Here is a 26,562-nt window from a genome sequence, read left to right as displayed (position 1 = left end):
CAGAGCCCCGTTCTTGGCCTACAACTCCCATGATGCCCCGCGGCTCCCATAGAGCCCCATTATACCCACGTGCCTCTGAAACTACAACTCCCGTCGTGCCCCGCGCCGCCGCAGGCCGCCGTTTAAAGCCGCTTCCGGGACTACAACTCCCATGGTGCCCCGCGGCTCCCATAGAGCTCCATTATACCCACGTGCCTCTGAAACTACAACTCCCGTCGTGCCCCGCGCCGCCGTAGGCCGCCGTTTAAAGCCGCTTCCGGGACTACAACTCCCATGGTGCCCCGCGGCTCCCATAGAGCTCCATTATCCCCGCGCCCCGCCTGGACTACAACTCCCGTGGTGCCCCGCGGTTCCCGCGCTTTCCCACTTCCGGCGCGGCCCGCCATGGAGGCCGCTCTGGGCCGCTGGGCCCGCACCGAGATGGAGCTGCCGCCCCCGCCCGGGCCGGTGCTGCGCAGGTAAAACCCCGAAACCCCCGCAATTCACCCCAAAACCAACGCGGGAACCCCCGGGAATCGCTAATGGGCTGCGCGGCGGCCCCGAAAACCCCGAATTCCCGCTTCAAACGGCCGCTGGGACCCCCTGGGCAGCCCAAAAAACCCCGAAATTCACCCCAAAAATGGCGTTTAGACCCTCTGGGGGCCCCAAAAACCCCCGGTTTCCCCCCAAAATTGGATTTTAGACCCTTTGGGGGCCCCAAAACCCCCCGATTTTCCCCCAAAATTGGATTTTAGACCCTTTGGGGGCCCCAAAACCCCCCGATTTCCCCCCAAAATTGGATTTTAGACCCTTTGGGGACCCCAAAACCCCCGATTTTCCCCCAAAATTGGAATTTAGACCCTTTGGGGACCCCAAAACCGCCAAATTTTCCCCCAAAATTGGATTTTAGACCCTTTGGGGACCCCAAAACCCCCCGATTTTCCCCCAAAATTGGAATTTAGACCCTTTGGGGACCCCAAAATCCCCCGATTTCCCCCCAAAATTGAATTTAGACCCTTTGGGGACCCCAAATCCGCCAAATTTTCCCCCAAAATTGGATTTTAGTCCCTTTGGGGACCCCAAAACCCCCCGATTTCCCCCCAAAATTGGAATTTAGACCCTTTGGGGACCCCAAAACCCCCCGATTTCCCCACAAAATTGGATTTTAGACCCTTTGGGGACACCAAAATCCCCCAATTTTCCCCCAAAATTGGATTTTAGACCCTTTGGGGACCCAAAACCCCCCGATTTCCCCCCAAAATTGGAATTTAGACCCTTTGGGGACCCCAAATCCGCCAAATTTTCCCCCCAAAATTGGATTTTAGTCCCTTTGGGGACCCCAAAACCCCCCGATTTCCCCCCAAAATTGGATTTTAGACCTTTGGGGACCCCAAATCCGCCAAATTTTCCCCCAAAAATGGATTTTAGACCCTTTGGGGACCCCAAAACCGCCAAATTTTCCCCCAAAATTGGATTTTAGTCCCTTTGGGGGCCCCAAAATCCCCCGATTTTCCCCCAAAATTGAATTTAGACCCTTTGGGGACCCCAAAATCCCCCGATTTCCCCCCAAAATTGGATTTTAGACCCTTTGGGGACCCCAAAACCCCCCGATTTTCCCCCAAAATTGGATTTTAGACCCCTTGGGGACCCCAAATCCGCCAAATTTTCCCCCAAAATTGGATTTTAGTCCCTTTGGGGACCCCAAAACCCCCCGATTTCCCCCCAAAATTGGATTTTAGACCCTTTGGGGACCCCAAAAACCCCCGATTTCCCCCCAAAATTGGATTTTAGACCCTTTGGGGACCCCCCCGAACCCCCAAATCTCCCCCCCCCGGACCCCCCTGGGGTTTTGGGGTTCCCCCCATTTTTGGGGTCCCCCCCCACATTTTGGGGTCCCCTTGGTACTGGGGGGGGGGGGGGGGTGTCCCAGAGGATTTTGGGGTCCCCCCCACTTTTGGGGTCCCTTGGGGGGTGTCGCCTCCATTTTTGGGGTCCCCCCCATTTTTGGGGTCCCCCTGACCCCCCATTTTTCTCTCCCCCCCCCCCCAGGTTGTGCTCAGGTTCCTGTGGCCCCATCTGGGAATTCGTCACCCGGCACGTGCGACACCCCCGGTAATTGGGGGGGGGGACCCCCCAAATTTGGGGGGGGGGGGGGGCGGGGGGACCCCCCGACATCTGGAGAGGACCCAGGCGTCCGGAGGGACCCAGGCGTCCGGGGGAGGGGGCGGAGTTTAATTTTGGGGGGGGTGGGGGGGGGTGGTTTGTGTCCCCAGGACCGTGAAGATGATTCGGGGGAACCTGCTGTGGAATCCGCTGCACCCCAAAAATTGGGGGGGGACGCCCCAAAAATGGGGGGGGACCCCAAAATGTGGGAGGGACCCCAAAATGGGGGGGAACCCCAAGAATGGGGAGGACCCCAAAATGTGGGGGGGTCCCCAAAAATGGGGGTCCCCAAAATGTGGGGGGGGGCCCAAAATGTGGGGGGACCCCAAAAATGGGGGGACCCCAAAATGTGGGGGGGGGGGCAAAATGTGGGGGGACCCCAAAATGTGGGGGGACCCCAAAATATGGGGGGACCCCAAAATATGGGGGAGGCCCAAAAATGTGGGGGGGACCCCAAAATATGGGGGGGTCCCCAAAATGTGGGGTGGACCCCAAAACGTGGGGGGGTCCCCAAAAATGGGGGGGGGCCAAAATATGGGGGGACCCCAAAATATGAGGGAGGCCCAAAAATGGGGGGGACCCCAAAAATGGGGGGGTCCCCAAAATGTGGGGGGGACCCCAAGAATGGGGGGGACCCCAAAATGTGGGGGGGGCCCAAAATGGGGGGGCCCAAAATGTGGGGGGGTCCCCAAAATGTGGGGGGACCCCAAAATATGGGGGCACCCCAAAATATGGGGGGGACCCCAAGAATTGGGAGGACCCCAAAAATGGGGGGGACCCCAAAATATGGGGGAGAGGCCCAAAATACAGGGGGGAGTCTGAAATATGGGGGGGACCCTAAAATATTGGGGGGGACCCCAAAATAAGGGGAGGACCCTGAAATATGGGGGGGACCCTCTGAAATATGGGGGGGACCCCAAAATATAGGGGGGACCCCAAAATATGGGGGGACCCCAAAAAATGGGGGGGGACCCCAAAAATCCACAGGAGCCCCCCAAACCCCTTGAAATGCCCTGAAATTGGGGGGGTCCCCCCAAAAGTGCCCCCGGGTTTGGTCCTTAACTCGGGGTTCAGGTACCGGCACCTGGAGACGGAGGTGACGGGATTTTGGGGGTTCGGGGGGAATTTGGGGGGGTTTGGGGGTTCAGGGGTAAATTTGGGGGGTCCTGAGAGTTTAGGGGAATTTGGGGTTTTGGGGGGATTTGGGGGGTCCTGAGGTTTTGGGGGTTCAGGGGATTTTGGGGTTCAGGGGGAATTTGGGGTTCAGGGGGAATTTGGGGGTTAATTTGGGGGTTCAGGGGGTTTGGGGGTTCAGGGGATTTTGGGGGTTCAGGGGTAAATCTGGGGGGATTTGGGGGTTCAGGGGGTTTGGGGGTTCTGGGGATTTTGGGGGTTCAGGGGTAAATTTGGGGGGTCCTGAGAGTTTAGGGGAATTTGGGGTTTTGGGGGGATTTGGGGGTTCAGGGGGAATTTGGGGTTTTGGGGGGATTTGGGGGTTCAGAGGGAATTTGGGAGGTCTTGAGGTTTTGGGGGGTCAGGGGGTTTGGGGGCTCAGGGGTAAATTTGGGGGGTCGTGAGAGTTTAGGGGAATTTGGGGTTTTGGGGGGATTTGGGGGTTCAGAGGGAATTTGGGGGGTCCTGAGGTTTTGGGGTTCAGGGGATTTTGGGGGGTCAGGGGATTTTGGGGGGTTCTGGGGGCTTGGGGGTTCAGGGGATTTTGGGGGTTCAGGGGTAAATTTGGGGGGTCCGGAGAGTTTAGGGGAATTTGGGGTTTTGGGGGGATTTGGGGCTTCAGAGAGAATTTGGGGGGTCCTGAGGTTTTGGGGGGTCAGGGGGTTTGGGGGTTCAGGGGATTTTGGGGTTTTGGGGGGATTTGGGGGTTGGGGGTTAATTTGGGGGGTCCTGAGGGTTTGGGGGTTCTGGGGATTTTGGGGGTTCAGGGGTAAATTTGGGGGGTCCGGAGAGTTTAGGGGAATTTGGGGTTTTGGGGGGATTTGGGGGTTCAGGGGGAATTTGGGGGGTCCTGAGGTTTTGGGGTTCAGGGGATTTTGGGGGTTCAGGGGGTTTGGGGGTTCAGGGGGGATTGGGGGGGTCAGGGGGTTGGGGGGGTCACTGACCTTTGCCCTTTGACCCCGCAGGGGGCGGAGCCGGCGCTGGGCGGGGCCGTTCGGCGGCTGCAGCAGGAAGTGGGGGGGCTGGGGGGGGCCCTGGGGGGGGCCCAGGAGGCGGCGCTGGAGCTGGGTGAGCGGGGGGGCGCCCGGACGCCTGGGTCCTTTGTTTGGGGGTCCCCGGACGCCTGGGTCCCTTGGTGGGGGGGCGCCCGGACGCCTGGGTCCTTTATTTGGGGGTCCCCGGACGCCTGGGTCCCTTGGTGGGGGGGCACCCGGACGCCTGGGTCCTTTATTTGGGGGTCCCCGGACGCCTGGGTCCCTTGGTGGGGGGGCACCCGGATGCCTGGGTCCTTTGTTTGGGGGTGCCCGGACGCCTGGGTCCCTTGGTGGGGGGGCGCCCGGACGCCTGGGTCCTTTGTTTGGGGGTCCCCGGATGCCTGGGTCCCTTGGTGGGGGGGCACCCGGACGCCTGGGTCCTTTGTTTGGGGGTCCCCGGACGCCTGGGTCCCTTGGTAGGGGGGCGCCCGGACGCCTGGGTCCTTTATTTGGGGGTGCCCGGACGCCTGGGTCCCTTGGTGGGGGGGCATCCGGACGCCTGGGTCCCTTGGTGGGGGGGCGCCCGGACGCCTGGGTCCTTTGTTTGGGGGTCCCCGGACGCCTGGGTCCCTTGGTGGGGGGGCACCCGGACGCCTGGGTCCTTTGTTTGGGGGTCCCCGGACGCCTGGGTCCCTTGGTGGGGGGGCACCCGGACGCCTGGGTCCTTTATTTGGGGGTCCCCGGACGCCTGGGTCCCTTATGGGGGGTTTTGGGGGGGCACCCGGATGCCTGGGTCCCTTATTAGGGTGTCCCCGGACGCCTGGGTCCTTTATTTGGGGGTGCCCGGACGCCTGGGTCCTTTATTTGGGGGTCCCCGGACGCCTGGGTCCCTTGGTGGGGGGGCGCCCGGACGCCTGGGTCCTTTGTTTGGGGGTCCCCGGACACCTGGGTCCCTTGGTGGGGGGGCGCCCGGACGCCTGGGTCCCTTGGTGGGGGGGCATCCGGACGCCTGGGTCCCTTGGTGGGGGGGCGCCCGGACGCCTGGGTCCTTTGTTTGGGGGTCCCCGGACGCCTGGGTCCCTTGGTGGGGGGGCACCCGGACACCTGGGTCCTTTATTTGGGGGTCCCCGGACGCCTGGGTCCCTTGGTGGGGGGGCGCCCGGACGCCTGGGTCCTTTATTTGGGGGTCCCCGGATGCCTGGGTCCCTTGGTGGGGGGGCCCCCGGATGCCTGAGTCCCTTTTTAGGGTGTCCCCGGACGCCTGGGTCCCTTATGGGGGGGCGCCCGGACGCCTGGGTCCTTTACTTGGGGGTGCCCGGACGCCTGGGTCCCTTGGTGGGGGGGCGCCCGGACGCCTGGGTCCTTTATTTGGGGGTCCCCGGACGCCTGGGTCCCTTGGTGGGGGGGCATCCGGACGCCTGGGTCCTTTACTTGGGGGTCCCCGGACGCCTGGGTCCCTTATGGGGGGTTTTGGGGGGGCACCCGGACGCCTGGGTCCCTTATTAGGGTGTCCCCGGACGCCTGGGTCCTTTATTTGGGGGGGCTCAGGGGCACCCGGACGCCTGGGTCCCCTGACCCCCCCCCCCCCCTTTTTTTCCCCCCCCCTTCCAGAGGCGGCACTGGGGGCGGGGCTGTCCCGCCGGTGGGCGGAGCTTCGGCGGGGGGCGGAGCTGCGGCTGCTGGGGGCGGAGCTTGAGCGGGCGGGGCGGCGCCTGGGGGCGGGGTCAGAGGCCCTGCGCCCCCCCCAGGGGTGAGTCACATGGGGCGGGGCTTCCGGGGGGCGGGGCTTCGGGGGGGGTGTGGTCTCGGGGGGGCTTGGGGGGCGTGGTCTCCCTCGGGGGCGGGGCTGGGGGCGTGGTCTCGGGGGGGGGCGGGGCTTGGGGGGGGGGTGTCCTTCCCACAGCCCCACAAGTGCCCCTAAAACCGTCATTTTTGGCCCCAAAATGGGGATTTGAGCCCAAAAAAGCGTCACAGGTGGCCCCGAAATTCTCACCGGTGGCCCCAAAAGTGACATTTTTGGCCCTAAAACTGTCGCTTTGGGGCCGAAAATTGCCACTTTGGGACCCAGAAGCGGCACCGGTGGCCCCAAAAGTAACATTTTTGGCCCTAAAACTGTCGCTTTGGGGCTTAAAATTGTCACTTTGTGACCCCAAAGCGTCACTTGTGATCTTGAAAGCGTCGCTTTGGGGCTAAAAATTGTTCGTTTGGACCTAAAACTGTCATTTTGGGGCTTAAAACCGTCGCTTTGGGGCGTGAACTTGTCCCCCGTGGCCCCGGGGGTGTCGCTTGGGCCCTAAATTGTCGCTTTTTGGCCCCAGTTTGAGCTTCTCGTGGCCCCGCAGGCCGGGGGGGGCGGAGCCGGAAGTGCTGGTGAGTGCGGGGGGCGGGGCCTGGGAGGGGGCGGGGCCTGGGAGGGGCGGGGCCTGGGAGGGGCGGGGCCTGGGAGGGGGCGGGGCCGGGGGCTGGGAGTGGGCGGGGTCTGGCGGGGGGGGCGGGGCCGGTGGGGGGGCGGGGCCTGGGAGGGGGCGGGGCCGGGCAGGGGGTTAGGGCGGGGGGGGCGGGGCCTGGGGGGCGTGTCTCTGACCGGCCCCGCCCCCAGGGGGCGGTCCGTGCCGTGTGCAGCGCCCGGGCGGCGGCGCTGGGGGCGGGGCTGGAGACGCGGCCGGCCAGCAGGTCAGACACGCCCACCCGTCAATCATCCCCACCTGTCAGTCATCCCCACCTGTCAATCATCCCCACCCGTCAATTATCCCCCCACTGTCAATCATCCCCTATCAATCATCCCACTCGTCAATTATCTCACCTGTCAATCATCCCCACCCGTCAGTCATCCCCACCCCTCAATCATCCCCACCCGTCAATCATCCTCACCCGTCAGTCATCTCTCTGTCAATCATCCCCACCTGTCAATTATTCCCACCCGTCAGTCGTCCCGCACTGTCAGTCATCCCCACCCGTCAATCATCTGACTACCTGTCAATCATCCCCCTGCTGTCAATCATCCCCCCGCTGTCTATCATCCCCCTACCTGTCCATCATCCCCCCACCCGTCATCCCCCCACCCATCAATCGTCCCCCACCCGTCAATCATCCCCCTGCTGTCAATCATCCCCCAGCTATCAATCATTCTCCGCGTCCTGTCAATTATCCCCTACCGTCAATCATGTTTTCCATGCTGTAAATCGTGCCCACCTGCCAATCATCCCCCACCTGTCAATCGTCCCCACAGGACACGGGAGCTGATGGAGGCGGCGAATCAGCGCTGGCGGCGGGAGGCTGAGGTGGGAGCCCCGGACGCCTGGGTCCCTCCCGAACTCCTGGGTCCCTCCCTGAACTCCTGGGTCCCCTATTTGAGTCCCTCTCAGAACTCCTGGGTCCCTCCCGGACGCCTGGGTCCCTCCCGAACTCCTGGGTCCCTCCCGAACTCCTGGGTCCCCCCTGAACTCCTGGCTCCCCCGAACTCCTGGGTCCCCTCCCGAACTCCTGGGTCCCCCCTGAACTCCTGGGTCCCCTCCCGAACTCCTGGGTCCCTCCCGAACTCCTGGGTCCCCTCCCGAACTCCTGGGTCCCCCCTGAACTCCTGGGTCCCTCCCGAACTCCTGGGTCCCCCCCCGAACTCCTGGGTCCCTCCCGAACTCCTGGGTCCCCCCCCGAACTCCTGGGTCCCTCCCGAACTCCTGGGTCCCCCCCGAACTCCTGGGTCCCCCCCGAACTCCCGGGTCTCTGGGGCACTCCTGGGTCCCCTGACCCCGTGCGCCCCCTGCAGGCCGTGCTGAGCCGCCACCCCCCCGCCTCGGTGCTTTGGGCTCTGCAGCGATTGGCCCGGGAGAGTTCCCACCTGCCCCGCCCCGGGTGGGTGTGGCCTGCGGGAGGGGGCGGGGCTTAGGGAAGGGGGCGGGGCCTGGGGGAGGGGCGGGGCTAATGGGTTTTGGGGTGGCGGGTCTGGCTTAAGGGGGCGGAGCTTAGATCGGTGGGCGGGGCTAAGGGGTCACTTGCGGTGGGGAAGGGGCGGGGCTTAGGGAGGGGGCGGGGTTAGTGTGCACCCTGTGGGCGTGGCTTAGGAAGGGGTGGGGCTTGGAGCGATGGGCGGGGCTTAGGAAAGGGGGTGGGGGCAGCCAATGAGGGCGGGGCTCCTGGGGTGGGCGGGGTTAAGGGGGGGTCACATGGGGGCTGTGGGCGGGGCCAGGACAAAGGGGCGGGGCTTGATCGGGGCTGGTTCCCGCCCCTCCCAGGGAGGCGGAGCCTGAGCCCGACCTTGACCTTGACCCCGAGCTTGACCCCGAGCTTGACCCCGAGGCTCCGCCCACCGTGAGGAGCCTCATCCAGGTGGGGGGGGGTCAAAGGTCATGGGGGGGGTCAGGATTAATTGGGGGGGGTCAGGGGCAGTTTGGGGGGGGCCTGGGGGGGATTTGGGGGTTCGGGGGGTCAAAAGGTTATTGGAGGGGTTGGGGGGGGGTCAGGGTTAATTTGGGGGTTCGGGGGGGTCAGGGGGTGATTTGGGGGGTCAGGGGGGGCCAAAAAATTTTCGGGGGGTTGGGGGGGTCTTAGGATTAATTTGGGGGTTCAGGGGCTGATTTGGGGGGTTCAGGGGGGACCGAAAGTCATTGGGGGGGGTGAGGATGAGTTTGGGGGTTCGGGGGGGGGCGGAGGTGATTGGGGGGGGTGAGGATGAGTTTGGGGGTTCGGGGGGGGCGGAGGTGATTGGGGGGGTCAGGGGGTGATTTGGGGGTTCGGGGGGGTCAGAGGTGATTGGGGGGGTCAGGGGGTGATTTGGGGGTTCGGGGGGGTCAGAGGTGATTGGGGGGGTCAGGGGGTGATTTGGGGGTTCGGGGGGGGGCGGAGGTGATTGGGGGGGTCAGGGGGTGATTTGGGGGTTCGGGGGGGGGTGTGTGGGGCCCCCCCTGATTTGGGGGTGTCCGGGGTGCCCCCCAGGAGTTGTGGGGCGCAGTGGGGGCGCTGTGGGGCCGGCTGCCCCCCCTGGCCGCTCGGCTGCGCCCCCTGCAGGGCCGGCTGCGGCGGCTGCGGCAGCGCCTGGGGGGGGACCCCGAAACCCTGCGGGCCGCCAGGTAACCCCAACACCTGCCCCTGAACCCCCAAACTGCTCCTGAACCCCAAAACAGTCCCTGAACCCCAAAACCAGCCCCTGAACCTCCCAAATATGCCCTGAACCCCCAAAGAGCGCCTGGGACCCCCAAACAGCCCCTGAACCCCAAAACAGCCCCTGGGACCCCAAAACTGCCCCTGAACCCCAAAACAGCCCCTGAACCCCAAAACGGCCCCTGAACCCCAAAACAGCCCCTGGGACCCCAAAACAGCCCCTGAACCCCAAAACAGCCCCTGGGACCCCCAAACGGCCCCTGAACCCCAAAACAGCCCCTGAACCCCAAAACAGCCCCTGAACCCCAAAAACTGCTCCTGAACCCCAAAACAGCCCCTGAACCCCAAAACAGCCCCTGAACCCCAAAACGGCCCCTGAACCCCAAAACAGCCCCTGGGACCCCCAAACGGCCACTGAACCCCAAAACAGCCCCTGAACCCCAAAAACTGCTCCTGAACCCCAAAACAGCCCCTGAACCCCAAAAACTGCTCCTGAACCCCAAAACAGCCCCTGAACCCCAAAACAGCCCCTGAACCCCAAAACGGCCCCTGAACCCCAAAACCAGCCCCTGGGACCCCCAAACGGCCACTGAACCCCAAAACAGCCCCTGGGATCCCAAAGAGCCCCTGAACCCCAAAACGGCCCCTGAACTCCAAAACAGCCGCTGAACCCCCAAAGAGCCCCTGAACCCCAAAACCAGTCCCTGGGACCCCAAAAGGGCCCCTGAACCCCAAAACAGCCCCTGAACCCCAAAACCAGCCCCTGAACCCCCAAACGGCCCCTGAACCCCAAAAGAGCCCCTGGGACCCCAAAACGGCCCCTGAACCCCAAAACCAGCCCCTGGGACCCCAAAACGGCCCCTGAACCCCAAAACAGCCCCTGAACCCCAAAACAGCCCCTGAACCCCAAAACCAGCCCCTGAACCCCCAAACGGCCCCTGAACCCCAAAAGAGCCCCTGGGACCCCAAAACGGCCCCTGAACCCCAAAACCAGCCCCTGGGACCCCAAAACGGCCCCTGAACCCCAAAACAGCCCCTGAACCCCAAAACTAGCCCCTGGGACCCCCAACGGCCACTGAACCCTAAAACGGCCCCTGAACCCCAAAACCAGCCCCTGGGACCCCAAAACGGCCCCTGAACCCCCAAACGGCCCCTGAACCCCAAAACAGCCCCTGGGATCCCAAAGAGCCCCTGAACCCCAAAACCAGCCCCTGAACCCCAAAACCAGCCCCTGGGACCCCCAAACGGCCCCTGAACCCCCAAATGGCCCCTGAACCCCAAAACAGCCCCTGGGACCCCAAAACGTTCCCTGAACCCCAAAAACTGCTCCTGAACCCCAAAACAGCCCCTGAACCCCAAAACCAGCCCCTGGGACCCCCAAACTGCCCCTGAACCCCAAAACAGCCCCTGAACCCCCAAAAAGCCCCTGAACCCCCAAACTGCCCCTGAACCCCCAAAACCAGCCCCTGAACCCCAAAACGGCCCCTGAACCCTAAAACAGCCCCTGAACCCCAAAACCAGCCCCTGGGACCCCCAAACTGCCCCTGAACCCCAAAACCAGCCCCTGAACCCCAAAACGGCCCCTGAATCCCCAAACTGCCCCTGAACCCCAAAACCAGCCCCTGGGACCCCAAAACGGCCCCTGAATCCCAAAACGGCCCCTGAACCCCAAAACAGCTCCTGAACCCCAAAACCAGCCCCTGGGACCCCAAAAGGGCCCCTGAACCCCAAAACAGCCCCTGAACCCCAAAACGGCCCCTGAACCCTAAAACAGCCCCTGAACCCCAAAACAGCTCCTGAATCCGCAAAACCACCCAATTCCCCCCCCAAATGGGACTTAGACCCTTTGGGGACCCCAAAACCCCCCAGTTCTCCCCCAAACCCCCATCGGGCTCCATGGGGACCCCAAAACCCCCCGGTTCTCCCCCAAACCCCCATCGGGCTCAATGGGGACCCCAAAACCCCCTGAATTCCCCCAAAAAATGGGACTTAGACCCTTTGGGGACCCCAAAACCCCCTGGTTCTCCCCCAAACCCCCATCGGGCTCAATAGGGACCCCAAAACCCCCCAGTTCTCCCCCAAACCCCCATTGAACCAAATGGGGACCCCAAAACCCCCCAGTTCTCCCCCAAACCCCCATTGGGCTCAATGGGGACCCCAAAACCCCCCAGTTCTCCCCCAAACCCCCATCGGGCTCAATGGGGACCCCAAAACCCTCAGTTCTCCCCCAAACCCCCATTGGGCTCAATGGGGACCCCAAAACCCCCTGAGTTCCCCCCAAAAATGGGACTTAGACCCTTTGGGGACCCCAAACCCCCATCGGGCTCAATGGGGACCCCAAAACCCCCTGAGTTCCCCCCAAAAATGGGATTTAGATCCTGGGGGGACCCCAAAACCCCCCAGTTCTCCCCCAAACCCCCATTGAACCAAATGGGGACCCCAAAATCCCCCAGTTCTCCCCCAAACCCCATCGGGCTCAATGGGGACCCCAAAACCCCCTGAGTTCCCCCCAAAAATGGGACTTAGACCCTTTGGGGACCCCAAAACCCCCCAGTTCTCCCCCAAACCCCCATCGGGCTCAATGGGGACCCCAAAACCCCCCAGTTCTCCCCCAAACCCCCACTGGGCTCAATGGGGACCCCAGAACCCCCCAGTTCTCCCCCAAACCCCCATCGGGCTCAATGGGGACCCCAAAACCCCCTGAGTTCCCCCCAAAAATGGGACTTAGACCCTTTGGGGACCCCAAAACCCCCAATTTCCCCCCCGGTCCCCCCGATGTGGCTCCGCGGCGCTGCCTGACGGCTGGTTTTTGGGGCGCCCCGTTTTCGGGGTGCCAGGCTGGCCCTGGAGGCCGCGGGGCTGCGGGGGGCCCGGCGGGGGCTGCATCGGGGGGTCCGGCAGCTGCGGGGGCCGCGGGACCCCCCAAAACCGACCCTGGGGGAGCTGGGGACGCGGCTGCGGCGGCAACGGCGACGGGGGGTGAGGACGGGGGAGAAGTGGGGGGTGCGGGGGGATTTGGGGGTTCGGGGGGGTTGGGGGGTTTGGGGGGAATTGGGGGTTCGGGGGGGAATTGGGGGTTCAGGGGGTTTGGGGGGATTTGGGGGTTCGGGGGGTTTGGGGGGAATTGGGGGGTTTGGGGGTTCGGGGGGGTTTGGGGGGAATTGGGGGGTTTGGGGGTGCAGGGGGTTTGGGGGTTCAGGGAGATATTGGGGGGATTTGGGGGTTCAGGGGATTTTGGGGTTTGGGGGAATTGGGGGGTTTGGGGGTGCGGGGGGAATTGGGGGTTCGGGGGGTTTGGGGGGGTTTGGGGGGAATTGGGGGTTCGGGGGGGAATTGGGGGTTCAGGGGGTTCGGGGGGATTTGGGGGTTCGGGGGGGTTGGGGGGTTTGGGGGGAATTGGGGGTTCGGGGGGGAATTGGGGGTTCGGGGGGATTTGGGGGTTTGGGGGGAATTGGGGGGTTTGGGGGTGCAGGGGGTTTGGGGGTGCGGGGGGAATTGGGGGTTCGGGGGATTTGGGGGTTTGGGGGGTTTGGGGGGAATTGGGGGGTTTGGGGGTGCGGGGGGAATTGGGGGTTCGGGGGGGTTTGGGGGTGCAGGGGGTTTGGGGGTGCGGGGGGATTTGGGGGTTCGGGGGGTTTGAGGGTTCAGGGGAATTGGGGGTTTGGGGGGGATTGGGGGTGCAGGGGTTTGGGGGTTCAGGGGGTCCTGGGGGTATATTGGGGGGATTGGGGGTTCAGGGAGTTTGGGGGTGTGGGGGGATTTGGGGGTTCAGGGGGATTTGGGGATGCAGGGGGGATTTGGGGGGATTTGGGGGTTCAGGGGAATTGGGGGTTCAGGGGGGTCCTGGGGGGATATTGGGGGGATTGGGGGTTCAGGGGGTTTGGGGGGGATTTGGGGGTGTGGGGGGTTTGGGGGTGCAGGGGGAATTTGGGGGTTCGGGGGGTTTGGGGGGGATTTGGGGGTTTGGGGGGGATTGGGGGTGCAGGGGGCTTGGGGGTTCAGGGGGTCCTGGGGGTATATTGGGGGGATTGGGGGTTCAGGGGAATTGGGGGTTCAGGGGGTTTGGGGGGAATTGGGGGGTTTGGGGGTGTGGGGGGAATTGGGGGTTCGGGGGGGTTTGGGGGTGCAGGGGGTTTGGGGGTTCAGGGGGTTTGGGGGTGCGGGGGGATTCGGGGGTGCAGGGGGGATTTGGGGGTTCGGGGGGTTTGGTGGGATTTGGGGGTTTGGGGGGGATTTGGGGTTGGGGGGGTTTGGGGGGAATTGGGGGTTCAGGGGGGATTTGGGGGTTCGGGGGTTTGGGGGTTCACGGGGATTTGGGGGGTTTGGGGGTTCGGGGGGGTCCTGGGGCGATATTGGGGGGTTTGGGGGTTCAGGGGAATTGGGGGTTCGGGGTTTTGGGGGTTCACGGGGATTTGGGGGGTTTGGGGGTTCAGGGGGGTCCTGGGGGTATATTGGGGGGTTTGGGGGTTCAGGGGGATTTGGGGGTTCAGGGGATTTGGAGTTTCAGGGGGTTTGGGGGTTCAGGGAGATATTGGGGGGTTTGGGGGTTCAGGGGGGTTTGGGGGGATTGGGGGTTCAGGGGGTTTGGGGGGTTTGGGGGTTCAGGGGGATTTGGGGGTTTGGGGAATTGGGGTTTGGGGGTGCAGGGGGTTTGGGGGTTCAGGGGGTCTAGGGGGGATATTGGGGGGATTGGGGGTTCAGGGGGTTTGGGGGCGTTTGGGGGTTCAGGGGTGTCCTGGGGGGATATTGGGGGTTCAGGGGGTTTGGGGGGAATTGGGGGTTTGGGGGGGATTTGGGGTTCAGGGGGTGTGGGGGTTTGGGGGGGTTCGGGGGGTTTGGGGGTTCGGGGGAATTGGGGGTGCGGGGGGAATTGGGGTTTCAGGGGAATTGGGGGTTCAGGGGGGGGTTCGGGGGGATTTGGGGGTTCGGGGGTTTGGGGGTGTGGGGGGAATTGGGAGTTCGGGGGGATTTGGGGTTTGGGGGGTTTGGGGGTTCCGGGGAATTGGGGGTTCGGGGGGTTTGGGGGTTCGAGGGGATTTGGGGGTTCAGGGGAATTGGGGGTTTGGGGGGGCTTGGGGGTTGGGGGGGATTGGGGGTTCAGGGGGTTTGGGGGTTCAGGGGAATTGGGGGTTGGGGGGGATTGGGGGTTTGGGGGGGATTTGGGGGTGCAGGGGGTTTGGGGGTTCAGGGGGATTTGGGGGTTCAGGGGAGTTTGGGGGTTCAGGGGAATTGGGGGTTCAGGGGGGTCCTGGGGGGATATTGGGGGGATTGGGGGGTTCAGGGGATTTGGGGTTCAGGGGGATCCTGTTGGCTTTTGGGGGGTCCCCGGGGGTGTATTTTATCTGATTTTTGGGGTTCCCGGGGTGGTTTTGTCCCATTTTCGGGGTGCCCCCCCCCCCCCCCAGGTCCGGCGGGGGCGGCGGCTGCGGGCGCTCGAGGCGGCCACAAGGGGGCGCTGGCGCGGGCTGCGCGCCCTGCAGGAGCAGGTGGGACCCCGAAAACGGGGGCACCCCGAAAACGGGGGGGACCCCGAAACATGGGGGGGACCCTGAGCATGGGGGGACCCAGAGCATGGGGGGGACCCCGAAAACGGGGGGGACCCCGAGCATGGGGGGGACCCAGAGCATGGGGGGGACCCCGAAACATGGGGGGGACCCCGAAAACAGGGGGGACCCAGAGCATGGGGGGGACCCCGAAAACGGGGGGACCCTGAAACATGGGGGGGACCCAGAGCATGGGGGGGACCCCGAAAACGGGGGGACCCCGAAACATGGGGGGGACCCAGAGCGTGGGGGGGACCCCAAAAACGGGGGTACCCCAAAAACGGGGGCACCCTGAAAATGGGGGTGCCCCGAAACATGGGGGGGACCCTGAAACATGGGGGGGACCCTGAAAACTGGGGGGGACCCAGAGCATGGGGGGGACCCTGAAAATGGGGGCACCCTGAAAACGGGGTGCCCCAAAACATGGGGGGGACCCCGAAACATGGGGGGGATCCAGAACATGGGGGGACCCCGAAAACGGGGGGGACCCCAAGACATGGGGGGGACCCCGAGCATGGGGGGGACCCAGAGCATGGGGGGGACCCCGAAAACGGGGGGACCCCAAAAACGGGGGCACCCTGAAAATGGGGGTGCCCCAAAACATGGGGGGGACCCCGAAACATGGGGGGGATCCAGAGTATGGGGGGGACCCTGAAAACTGGGGGGACCCCAAAACTTGGGGGGGACCCTGAAAACTGGGGGGGACCCAGAGCATGGGGGGGACCCCGAAACATGGGGGGGACCCCGAAAACGGGGGGGACCCCAAAACTTGGGGGGGACCCTGAAAACTGGGGGGGACCCAGAGCATGGGGGGGACCCCAAAAACGGAGGGACCCCGAAACATGGGGGGGACCCCGAGCATGGGGGGGGACCCCGAGCGTGGGGGGGACCCCGAAACATGGGGGGGACCCCGAAAACTGGGGGGGACCCAGAGCATGGGGGGGACCCCAAGCATGGGGGGGGACCCAGAGCGTGGGGGGACCCCAAAACATGGGGGGGACCCTGAAACCTGGGGGGGACCCAGAACGTGAGGGGGACCCCGAAACATGGGGGGGACCCCGAAAACGGGGGGGGACCCAGAGCATGGGGGGGGACCCCGAGTGTGGGGGGGACCCCAAAACATGGGGGGGACCCAGAGCGTGGGGGGGACCCCAAAAACGGGGGAACCCCAAAAACGGGGGCACCCTGAAAATGGGGGTGCCCCGAAACATGGGGGGGACCCTGAAACATGGGGGGGACCATGAAAACTGGGGGGGACCCAGAGCATGGGGGGGACCCTGAAAATGGGGGCACCCTGAAAACGGGGTGCCCCAAAACATGGGGGGGACCCCGAAACATGGGGGGGATCCAGAACACGGGGGGGACCCCGAAAACGGGGGGGACCCCAAAACATGGGGGGGACCCCGAAACATGGGGGGGACCCAGAGCATGGGGGGGACCCCGAAAACGGGGGGACCCCAAAAACGGGGGCACCCTGAAAATGGGGGTGCCCCAAAACATGGGGGGGACCCCGAAACATGGGGGGGATCCAGAGTATGGGGGGGACCCTGAAAACTGGGGGGGACCCAGAGCATGGGGGGGATCTAGAACATGGGGGGGACCCCGAAACATGGGGGGGACCCTGAAAACGGGGGGGACCCCGAGTGTGGGGGGGACCCCAAGCATGGGGGGGACCCCGAAAACGGGGGGACCCCGAAACATAGGGGGGACCCAGAGCGTGGGGGGGACCCCAAAACATGGGGGGGACCCTGAAACCTGGGGGGGACCCCGAAACATGGGGGGGACCCCGAAAACGGGGGGGACCCCAAGCATGGGGGGACCCAGAGCATGGGGGGGACCCCGAAAACGGGGGGACCCCGAAACATGGGGGGGACCCACAGTATGGGGGGGACCCCAAAAATTGGGGCAAAATCCAAATAAATGGGGGGGAACCCAAATAAATGGGGGGTCCCAGTAAATGGGGGGGGGGTCTCTAAAAACTGGAGGCGGGGGGGGGTCCCTAAAATTGGGGAGTTGGGGTGTCCCTGGGTGGGGGGAGGAGCTGTTGACCGCCCCCCCCCGGTTTTGGGGTCCCCCCCTGACCCCCCCCCCCGTTCCAGGTGCGGGGGGAGGGGCTGGGCGGGGCCCCCCTCGCGCTGCTGGGGGAGGGGGAGCGGCTGCAGCGGTTACTGGGAGAACTGGGAGCACTGGGAGCGCTGCGAGAGGCCCCCCCGAGGTGAGCCGGACGCCTGGGTCCCTTATGGGGGGGTCCCCGGATGCCTGGGTCCCTTATTGGGGGGCTCCCGGACGCCTGGGTCCCTTATTGGGGGGTCCCCGGACGCCTGGGTCCCTTATTGGGGGGGTCCCCGGATGCCTGGGTCCCTTATTGGGTGGGGTCCCCGGACGCCTGGGTCCCTTATGGGGTGGAGTCCCCGGACGCCTGGGTCCCTTATTGGGGGGCTCCCGGACGCCTGGGTCCCTTATTGGGGGGTCCCCTGAATGCCTGGGTCCCTTATGGGGGGGGTCCCCGGACGCCTGGGTCCCTTATGGGGGGGTCCCCGGATGCCTGGGGCCACTATGGGGGGGTCCCCGGACGCCTGGGTCCCTTATGGGGGGGTCCCCGGACGCCTGGGGCCACTATGGGGGGGTCCCTGGATGCCTGGGTCCCTTATTGGGTGGGGTCCCCGGACGCCTGGGTCCCTTATTGGGGGGGTCCCCGGATGCCTGGGTCACTTATGGGGGGGTCCCCAGATGCCTGGGTCCCTTATTGGGGGGGTCCCCGGACGCCTGGCTCCCTTAAGGAGTGGGGCTCTCGGACGCCTGGGTCCCTTATGGGGGGGTCCCCGGACGCCTGGCTCCCTTAAGGAGTGGGGCTCTCGGACGCCTGGGTCCCTTATGGGGGGGTCCCCGGACGCCTGGCTCCCTTATGGAGTGGGGCTCTCGGACGCCTGGGTCCCTTATTGGGGGGGTCCCCGGACGCCTGGCTCCCTTATGGAGTGGGGCTCTCGGACGCCTGGGTCCGCTATGTGGAGTGCAGGGAGGGGGTTGTGTCACCCGGACGCCTGGGTCCCCTGCACTAGCCCCTCCCCTCCCCTTTAAGCCCCGCCCCGGACCCTCTGCTGCCCGTGAGCCGCGCCCTGGGGCTGCCGCCATATAAGGTGCGTGTGGGCGGGGCCGGGGGAAGGGGGCGGGGCCGGTTGTGCTCAGGCTCCGCCCCCTTGACGGGGCGGTTCCCCCCCCCAGGCCCCGCAGGGGGCGCTGTGCAGGGCGGCCGCGCTGAGGCAGGAACTGCGCCGGGGGGCGGGGCTTCGGCAGGGGGCGTGGCCGGCGCTGCCCCGCCCACCGGGTGAGTGCGGGGGGCGGGGGGGGCGGGGCTTAAAGGGGGCGGGGCTTAAAGGGGTGGGGTTAAGGGGGCTTTGCGGGGCGGGGCTTAAAAGGGGTGGAGCTTAAAGGGGGGTGGGGTTTGGTGGGGTTAAGGGGCGGGGCTTAAAGGGGGTGGGGCTTAAGGAGCGGGGCTTTAAGGGGGCAGGGCTTAAATAAGGTGGGGTTAAAGGGGCGGGGCTTGAAGGGGGTGGGGCTTAAGAGGCTCTTGGGGCTTTAAGGGGGCGGGGCTTTAAGGGGTGGGGGTTAAAGGGGGCGGGGTTTGATGGGGGTAAGGGGGTGGGGCTTTAAGGGGGCGGGGTTTGATGGGGTGGGATTAAAGGGGGTGGGGATTAAATAAGGTGGGGCTAAAGGGGCGGGGCTTAAAGGGGGTGGGGTTTGATGGGGTGGGGCTTAAAGGGGGCGGGGGTTGATGGGGTGGGGTTAAAGGGGGTGGAGCTTAAAGGGGTGGGGGTTAAAGGGGTGGGGATTAAAGGGGGTGGGGATTAAATAAGATGAGGATTAAATAAGGTGGGGATTAAATAAACTGGGGATTAAATAAATTGGGGATTAAATAAAGTGGGGTTAAAGGAGCAGGGCTTAAAAGGGGTGGGGCTTAAGGGGGCGGGGTTTAAGAGGCTCGTGGGGCTTTAAAGGGGCGGGGCTTAAAGGGATTTAAAGGGGGCGGGGTTGCGGGTCCTGGGGTTGACTCCGCCCCCCCACACTTGGCCCCGCCCAGAGAGGATTGTGGGCGGGGCCGACCCGGAGCTCCTCCCCCGGCTGCGATTGGTCGCCGCCCAGACCCGGCGGCGCCTGGAGGCTTGGCCCCGCCTCCAGGAGCTGGTCAGCCAATGGTGAGGCGGCATTGCCCCCGGGGGGGCGGGGCCGAGGGGAGTGGGCGGGGCTAAACGGGGGGGTTACTGGGGGTTATTGGGAGCACTGGGGGGGTACTGGGACTTACTGGTGGTTACTGGGAGGCTCTCAAGCCATTACTGGTGGGTACTGGGAGCACTGGGAAGGGTTATTGGGAGCTCTGGGGGGGTTACTGGGACTTACTGGTGGCTACTGGGAGTCCCGGGGTGGTTATTGGTGGTTACTGGGAATTACTGGTGGCTACTGGGAGGTTCTCGAGCCATTATTGGTGGTTACTGGGAGCACTGGGGAGCGTTACTGGGAGTTACTGGTGGTTACTGAGAGGGACTAGAGCCATTACTGGTGGTCACTGGGAGCACCGGGCTGGTTACTGGTGGTTACTGGGAGGCTCTCGAGCCATTACTGGTGGTTACTGGGAGCACTGGGGAGGGTTATTGGGAGCTCTGGGGGGGTTACTGGGACTTACTGGTGGCTACTGGGAGTCCCGGGGTGGTTACTGGTGGTTACTGGGAGTTACTGGTGGTTACTGGGAGGGGCTAGAGCCATTACTGGTGGGTACTGGGAGCACTGGGGAGGGTTATTGGGAGCTCTGGGGGGGTTACTGGGACTTACTGGTGGCTACTGGGAGTCCCGGGGTGGTTACTGGTGGTTACTGGGACTTACTGGTGGTTACTGGGAGTTACTGGTGGTTACTGGGAGGGGCTAGGGCCATTACTGGTGGTCACTGGGAGCACTGGGGAGCGTTACTGGGAGTTACTGGTGGTTACTGGGAGCACTGGGGAGGGTTATTGGGAGCTCTGGGGTGGTTACTGGGACTTACTGGTGGCTACTGGGAGTCCCGGGGTGGTTACTGGTGGTTACTGGGAGTTACTGGTGGTTACTGGGAGCACTGGGGAGGGTTATTGGGAGCTCTGGGGTGGTTACTGGGACTTACTGGTGGCTACTGGGAGTCCCGGGGTGGTTACTGGTGGTTACTGGGAGTTACTGGTGGTTACTGGGAGTCCCAGGGTGGTTACTGGGACTTACTGGTGGTTACTGGGAGTTACTGGTGGTTACTGGGAGGGGCTAGAGCCATTACTGGTGGGTACTGGGAGCACTGGGGAGGGTTACTGGGAGTTACTGGTGGTTACTGGGAGTTACTGGTGGCTACTGGGAGTTACTGGTGGCTACTGGGAACACTGAGCTGGTTACTGGGAGCTACTGGGAGGCTCTCGAGCCATTACCGGTGGGTACTGGGAGCCCTGGGCTGGTCACTGGGGGTCACTCACTGGTGGCCACTGGTTGCCACTGGTGGCCACTGGTCGCCCCAGGTGGGAGCAACCGGCCCAGTGGACTTTGGCCCCGCCCCCTGGCGGCGTCCCGTTCTCCCATTGGCTGCAGCGCTGGAGCCGCGCGGCCCGGGCCCTGGCTTGGCCCCGCCCCCTCGCCTTGGCCCCGCCCACCCCGCCTGACGAGGGGCGGGGCCAGGACCAGCCCCGCCCCTGAGGGGGCAGCGGCCGCTGTGATTGGCTGAGACCTTCAGGGCTATAAAAGGAAAGGGGGGGCGTGGCCTCGGAGGGGGCGTGGCCTCGGAGGGGGGGCGTGGCCTCCCAAAGCCCCCCCCATTGAATTATAACAATTGAATTAAAGAAGCGCAGAAATAAACCAGATTCGGCCTCGAATTCTTGGGCGACCGGCCCCGAATTCCGTTTTTCAATTTCAATTCGGTTTTCAAAGCCCCGAATCGGCCCTGAATTGGGATCCTCAAGATTTAGGGACATTAAGTGAATCTTTCGGTAGCCGAACTTGGCCCCAAACGGCCCCAAAATCCCGAGGAACAGCCCCGGAACCGCCCCCGGTTACGATAAAAAGAATAATTAAAGTAATTAGGAGCTGCGGAATGTCCCCAAACCCCCCCCGGAATCACTCGGCGCTTTAAAACGCCGTAATTTGGGGGTTACTGGGAGCTTCTAGAGCTGTTACTGGGAGCACTGGGAGGGGTTACTGGGAGTTACTGGGAGCACTGGGAGGGGTTACTGGGGGTCACTGGGAGTTACTGGGAGCACTGAGAGGGGTTACTGGGGGTTACTGGGAGCCTTGGGGGGGTTACTGGGGGTCATGGGGGGTTACTGGGAGCACTGGGGGGGTTACTGGGGGTTACTGGGGGTTACTGGGAGCCTTGGGGGGGTTACTGGGGGTCATGGGGGGTTACTGGGAGCACTGGGGGGGTTACTGGGGGTTACTGGGGGTTACTGGGAGCCTTGGGGGGGTTACTGGGGGTCATGGGGGGTTACTGGGAGCACTGGGAGGGGTTACTGGGAGTTACTGGGAGCACTGGGAGGGCTACTGGGGGTTACTGGGAGTTACTGGGAGCCTTGGGGGGGTTACTGGGGGTCATGGGGGGTTACTGGGAGCACTGGGAGGGGTTACTGGGAGTTACTGGGAGCACTGGGAGGGTTACTGGGGGTTACTGGGAGTTACTGGGAGCCCTGGGGGGGTTACTGGGGGTTACTGGGAGTTACTGGGAGCACTGGGAGGGGTTACTGGGGGATACTGGAGCCCACTGGGAGGCTTTAGAGCCATTACTGGTGGTTACTGGGAGCCCTGGGAGGGGTTACTGGAGCTCACTGGGAGTTACTGGGGGGAGATTTGGATTCCCCTTTAGGCCCCGCCCCCTCCAGGCCACACCCCCCCTTTCTGGCCCCACCCACTGGGCCACGCCCCCCCCCCCCCCCGCTCCGCCCCCTCCCTTGAATGTGATTGGCCAGGGGCAGGAGGATGCTGATTGGCCGCTTGGCTTTTATTGAGGGGTGGGGACAGGGGGCGGGGCCTCCGCAAGCTCCGCCCCCGCCCCGGGCAGGGCCGTCTGGTAGATCACCATTGGCTGGGGGGGAAAGGGGCGGGGTCAACGGGGACCCAGGCGTCCGGGCCACGCCCCCTTCTCCCAGGCCCCGCCCCTTTATCCCCCATAGGGACCCAGGCCCCACCCCTTTCTCCCAGGCCCCGCCCCTTTATCCCCCATAGGGACCCAGGCCCCACCCCTTTCTCCCAGGCCCCGCCCCTTTATCCCCCATAGGGACCCAGGCCCCGCCCCCTTTTCCCCCATAAGGGACCCAGGCGTCCGGGCCCCGCCCCCTTTTCCCCCATAAGGGACCCAGGCGTCCAGGCCCCGCCCCCTTCTCTCCATAGTGACCCAGGCCCCGCCCCTTTCTTCCCAGGCCCCGCCCCATTTTCCCCCTTAAGGGACCCAGGCGTCCGGGCCCCGCCCCCTTCTCACCCTTAAGGGACCCAGGTGTCCGGGCCCCGCCCCCTTTCTCTCCTTTGGGACCCAGGCCCCGCCCCCTTTTCCAGCATAAGGGACCCAGGCGTCCGGGCCCCGCCCCCTTCTCCCCCAGAAGGGACCCAGGCGTCCGGGCCCTGCCCCTTTCTCTCCATAGAGACCCAGGCCCCGCCCCTTTATCCCCAGGCCCCGCCCCCTTCTCCCAGGCTCCGCCCCCTCCCCCCCCCCCCGAAGGGACCCAGGCGTCCGGGCCCCGCCCCCTCCTCTCCATAGAGATCCAGGCCCCGCCCATTTCTCCCCAGGCCCCGCCCCCTTCTCTCCATAGAGACCCAGGGCCCGCCCCTTTCTCCCCAGGCCCCGCCCCTTTCTCCCCAGGCCCCGCCCCCTTCTCTCCATAGAGATCCAGGCCCCGCCCCTTTCCCCCAGGCCCCGCCCCCTTCTCCCAGGCCCCGCCCCCTTCCCCCCCCCAGAAGGGACCCAGGCGCCCGGGCCCCGCCCCCCGGCTCACCGGCCCCGCCCCCTTGGCCCCGCCCCTTCCGGCCGCCACGGCCCCGCTGGCCGCCAGCCCCGCCCCGGCCACGCCCAGCAGCAGCAGCAGCGCCCCCTGCGGGAGCGGAGGCGACAGGGGCGGGGCCTCAGCGCGGGCCACGCCCCCGGCCACGCCCACGGCCACGCCCCCCCGCCCCCTGCTGGCGGGACAGGGAACTGAGCCCAGTAACCCCCGCAGGGCTCCCAGTAACCTCCCCAGTATCCCCCAGTAACCCCAGTAAATCCCCCAGAGCTCCCAGTAACCCCTCCCAGTAACCCCAGTAACCCCAGTAACCCCACCAGGGCTCCCAGTAACCCCTCCAGTATCTCCCAGTAACCCCAGGAACCCCACCAGTATCTCCCAGTAACACAAATAACTCCCAGTAACCCCTCCCAGTATCTCCCAGTAACCCCACCAGTATCTCCCAGTAACCCAAATAACTCCCAGTAACCCCTCCCAGTAACCCCAGTAACCCCACCAGTATCTCCCAGTAACACAAATAACTCCCAGTAACCCCTCCCAGTATCTCCCAGTAACCCCAGTAAGTCCCCCAGAGCTCCCAGTAACCCCTCCCAGTAACCCCAGTAACCCCAGTAACCCCCACAGGGCTCCCAGTAACCCAAAATAACTCCCAGTAACCCCTCCCAGTATCTCCCAGTAACCCCAGTAAGTCCCCCAGAGCTCCCAGTAACCCCTCCCAGTAACCCCAGTAACCCCCACAGGGCTCCCAGTAACACAAATAACTCCCAGTAACCCCTCCCAGTAACCCCAGTAACCCCACCAGTATCTCCCAGTATCTCCCAGTAACCCCACCAGTATCTCCCAGTAACCCAAATAACTCCCAGTAACCCCTCCCAGTATCTCCCAGTAGCCCCAGTAAGTCCCCCAGAGCTCCCAGTAACCCCTCCCAGTAACCTCTCCCAGTAACCCCAGCAGGGCTCCCAGTAACACCCAATAACCCCCCAGTAAACTCCCAGTCCCCCCAGTCCCCACCATTAAACCTGCCAGTCCCTCCCAGTCTATCCCAGTTCCCCCCCAGTCTCCCCCAGTCTATCCCAGTTGCCCCACTACCATCCTCGTGGGCCCCAGCCACGGGCACTGGGGACGCCTGTGGCTCAGTCCCAGTCCCTCCCAGTTCCATCCCGGTTCATCCCAGTCCCCCCCATTAACCCTCCCAGTTCCTCCCAGTGCCCCCATTCCCCCCAGTCCCCCCAGTCTGTCCCAGTCCCCCCAGTATATCCCAGTCTCCCCATTCTATCCAAGTCCCCCCAGCCCCCCATTCCCCCCATTCTATCCCAGTCCCCCCAGTATATCCCAGTTTCCCCCCCAGTCTATCCCATTCCCCCCATTCCCCCCAGTCCTCCCATTCTATCCCAGTCCCCCCATTCTATCCCAGTCCCCCCATTCTATCCCATTCCCCCAATATATCCCAGTTTCCCCCAGTCTATCCCAGTCCCCCCATTCCCCCCAGTCCCCCCAATATATCCCACTTTCCCCCCAGTCTATCCCAGTCCCCCCAGTCCCCCCATTGCCCCAATTCTATCCCAGTCCTCCCAGTCTATCCCAGTCCCCCCATTCTATCCCAGTCCCCCAATATATCCCAGTTTCCCCCAGTCTATCCCAGTCCCCCCATTCCCCCCAGTCCCCCCAATATATCCCACTTTCCCCCCAGTCTATCCCAGTCTATCCCAGTCCCCCCATTCTATCCCAGTTTTCCCCCATTCTATCCCAGTCGCCCCTATTCCCCCCATTCCCCCATTCCCCCCAGTTCCCCCAGTCTATCCCAGTCCCCCCAGTCCCCCCATTCTATTCCAGTCCCTCCATTCCCTCCAGTCCCCCCAGTCTCCCCAGTCTATCCCAGTCCCCCCAGTCTATCCCAGTCCCCCCATTCTATCCCAGTCCCCCCATTCCCCCCATTCCCCCATTCCCCCCAGTTCCCCCAGTCCCCCCAGTCCCCCCAGTCTATCCCAGTCCCCCCAGTCCCCCCATTCTATCCCCGTCCCCCCAGTCTATCGCAGTGCCTCCAATATATCCCAGTTTCCCCCCAGTCTATCCCAGTCCCCCATTCCCCCCTTCCCCCCAGTCTATCCCAGTTCCTCCCAGTGCCCCCAGTCCCCCCAGTCCCCCCAGTCCCCCCATTCTATCCCAGTTTCCCCCCAGTCTATCCCAGTCCCCCCATTCTATCCCAGTGTATCCCAGTCCCCCCATCCCCCCATTCCCCCCAGTCCCCCCAGTCTATCCCAGTGCCCCCAGTCCCCCCGTCCCCCCGTCCCCCCGCGCCCCCGCGCCCGTGCCGCGGTACCGTCCCCGCGGGCCGCAGCCGCGGACACTCCGCACACGGCTGGCTCAGCCCCAGCCCCAGGCTCAGCCCCTGGCCCAGCAGCGCCAGCACCAGGCAGCAGGATGAGAGCGCGCCCACGGCCACGGCCGCGCGGGCCTGCGGGGGCACCGGTCAGCCGGGGCAGCCGGGGACACGGGGACACGGGGACGCGGGGGACACGGGGGCAGCCGGGGTCAGCCGGGGACACGGGGGACATGGGGTCAGCTGGGGACATGGGGGACACGGGGTCAGCTGGGGACACGGGGACAGCCGGGGACACGGGGGGCACAGGGTCAGCCGGGGACATGGGGTCAGCTGGGGGCACGGGGGCAGCCGGGGACACGGGGGCAGCTGGGGACACGGGGGCAGCCGGGGGCATGGGGTCATCCGGGGACACGGGGGGCACAGGGTCAGCCAGGGACATGGGGGCAGCCGGGGACACAGGGGCAGCCGGGGACACGGGGTCAGCTGGGGACATGGGGGCAGCTGGGGACACGGCGTCAGCCGGGGACACGGGGTCAGCTGGGGACACAGGGGACACGGCGTCAGCCGGGGACACGGGGTCAGCTGGGGACACGGGGGCAGCCGGGGGCACGGGGTCAGCTGGGGACACGGGGGGCACAGGGTCAGCCGGGGACATGGGGGCAGCCGGGGACACAGGGTCAGCCGGGGACACGGGGTCAGCTGGGGACACGGGGGCAGCCGGGGGCACGGGGTCAGCTGGGGACACGGGGGGCACAGGGTCAGCCGGGGACACGGCGTCAGCCGGGGACACGGGGTCAGCCGGGGACACGGGGTCAGCTGGGGACACGGGGGCAGCCGGGGGCACAGGGTCAGCCGGGGACACGGCGTCAGCCGGGGACACGGGGTCAGCCGGGGACACGGGGTCAGCTGGGGACATGGGGTCAGCCGGGGACACCCGGGGGCACGGGGTCAGCCAGGGGCACGGGGGCAGCCGGGGACACGGGGGGCACAGGGTCAGCCGGGGACACGGGGGCAGCCGGGGACACGGGGACACCCGGGGGCACGGGGTCAGCCGGGGGCATAGGGTCATCCGGGGACACGGGGGGCACAGGGTCAGCCGGGGACACGGGGGCAGCCGGGGGCACGGGGTCAGCCGGGGACAAGGGGTCAGCCGGGGACACGGGGGCAGCCGGGGACACCAGGGTCAGTTGGGGTCACTGCCGTCCCCATGTCCCCATTATGTCCCATTGTCCCCCATATCCCCCTGTCCCCTTGTCCCCCTGTCCCCATGTCCCCCGTCCCCCCATGTCCCCCCATCCCCCTGTCCCCCTGTCCCCATTATGTCCCAT

The 26,562-nt window shown here is 65.1% G+C and overlaps 1 protein-coding gene across 1 annotated transcript; it reads left to right on the top strand.

Annotated features, from left to right (window-relative positions):
* Nucleotides 1-372: 372 nt before the first annotated feature.
* Nucleotides 373-20,790, top strand: HAUS5 (HAUS augmin like complex subunit 5). Its single transcript, XM_065654584.1, has 19 exons — nt 373-458; nt 2,029-2,091; nt 2,253-2,286; nt 3,218-3,238; nt 4,281-4,383; nt 5,901-6,039; nt 6,608-6,659; nt 6,889-6,962; nt 7,519-7,570; nt 8,056-8,141; nt 8,522-8,615; nt 9,222-9,355; nt 12,224-12,365; nt 14,792-14,872; nt 17,029-17,144; nt 18,009-18,066; nt 18,152-18,254; nt 19,008-19,122; nt 20,452-20,790. The coding sequence occupies exons 1-19, from the start codon at nt 385-387 to the stop codon at nt 20,624-20,626; spliced, it is 1,716 nt and encodes a 571-aa protein (XP_065510656.1). The 5' UTR covers nt 373-384; the 3' UTR covers nt 20,627-20,790.
* The last annotated feature ends 5,772 nt before the right edge of the window (nt 20,791-26,562 follow it).

The sequence above is a fragment of the Caloenas nicobarica genome, chromosome 34 (genome assembly GCF_036013445.1).
Source record: "Caloenas nicobarica isolate bCalNic1 chromosome 34, bCalNic1.hap1, whole genome shotgun sequence".
NCBI lineage: Eukaryota > Metazoa > Chordata > Aves > Columbiformes > Columbidae > Caloenas > Caloenas nicobarica.
This window is presented reverse-complemented; position numbering and strand designations above follow the sequence as displayed.

Bases quoted from the DNA above. Each gene is read 5' to 3' on its own strand.
- HAUS5 (XM_065654584.1), top strand. From the start codon at position 385: ATGGAGGCCGCTCTGGGCCGCTGGGCCCGCACCGAGATGGAGCTGCCG. The intron at 12,366-14,791 runs GTGAGGACGGGG...CCCCCCCCCCAG, and splicing joins GGCGGCAACGGCGACGGGGG to GTCCGGCGGGGGCGGCGGCT. The intron at 17,145-18,008 runs GTGAGCCGGACG...CTCCCCTTTAAG, and splicing joins CTGCGAGAGGCCCCCCCGAG to CCCCGCCCCGGACCCTCTGC.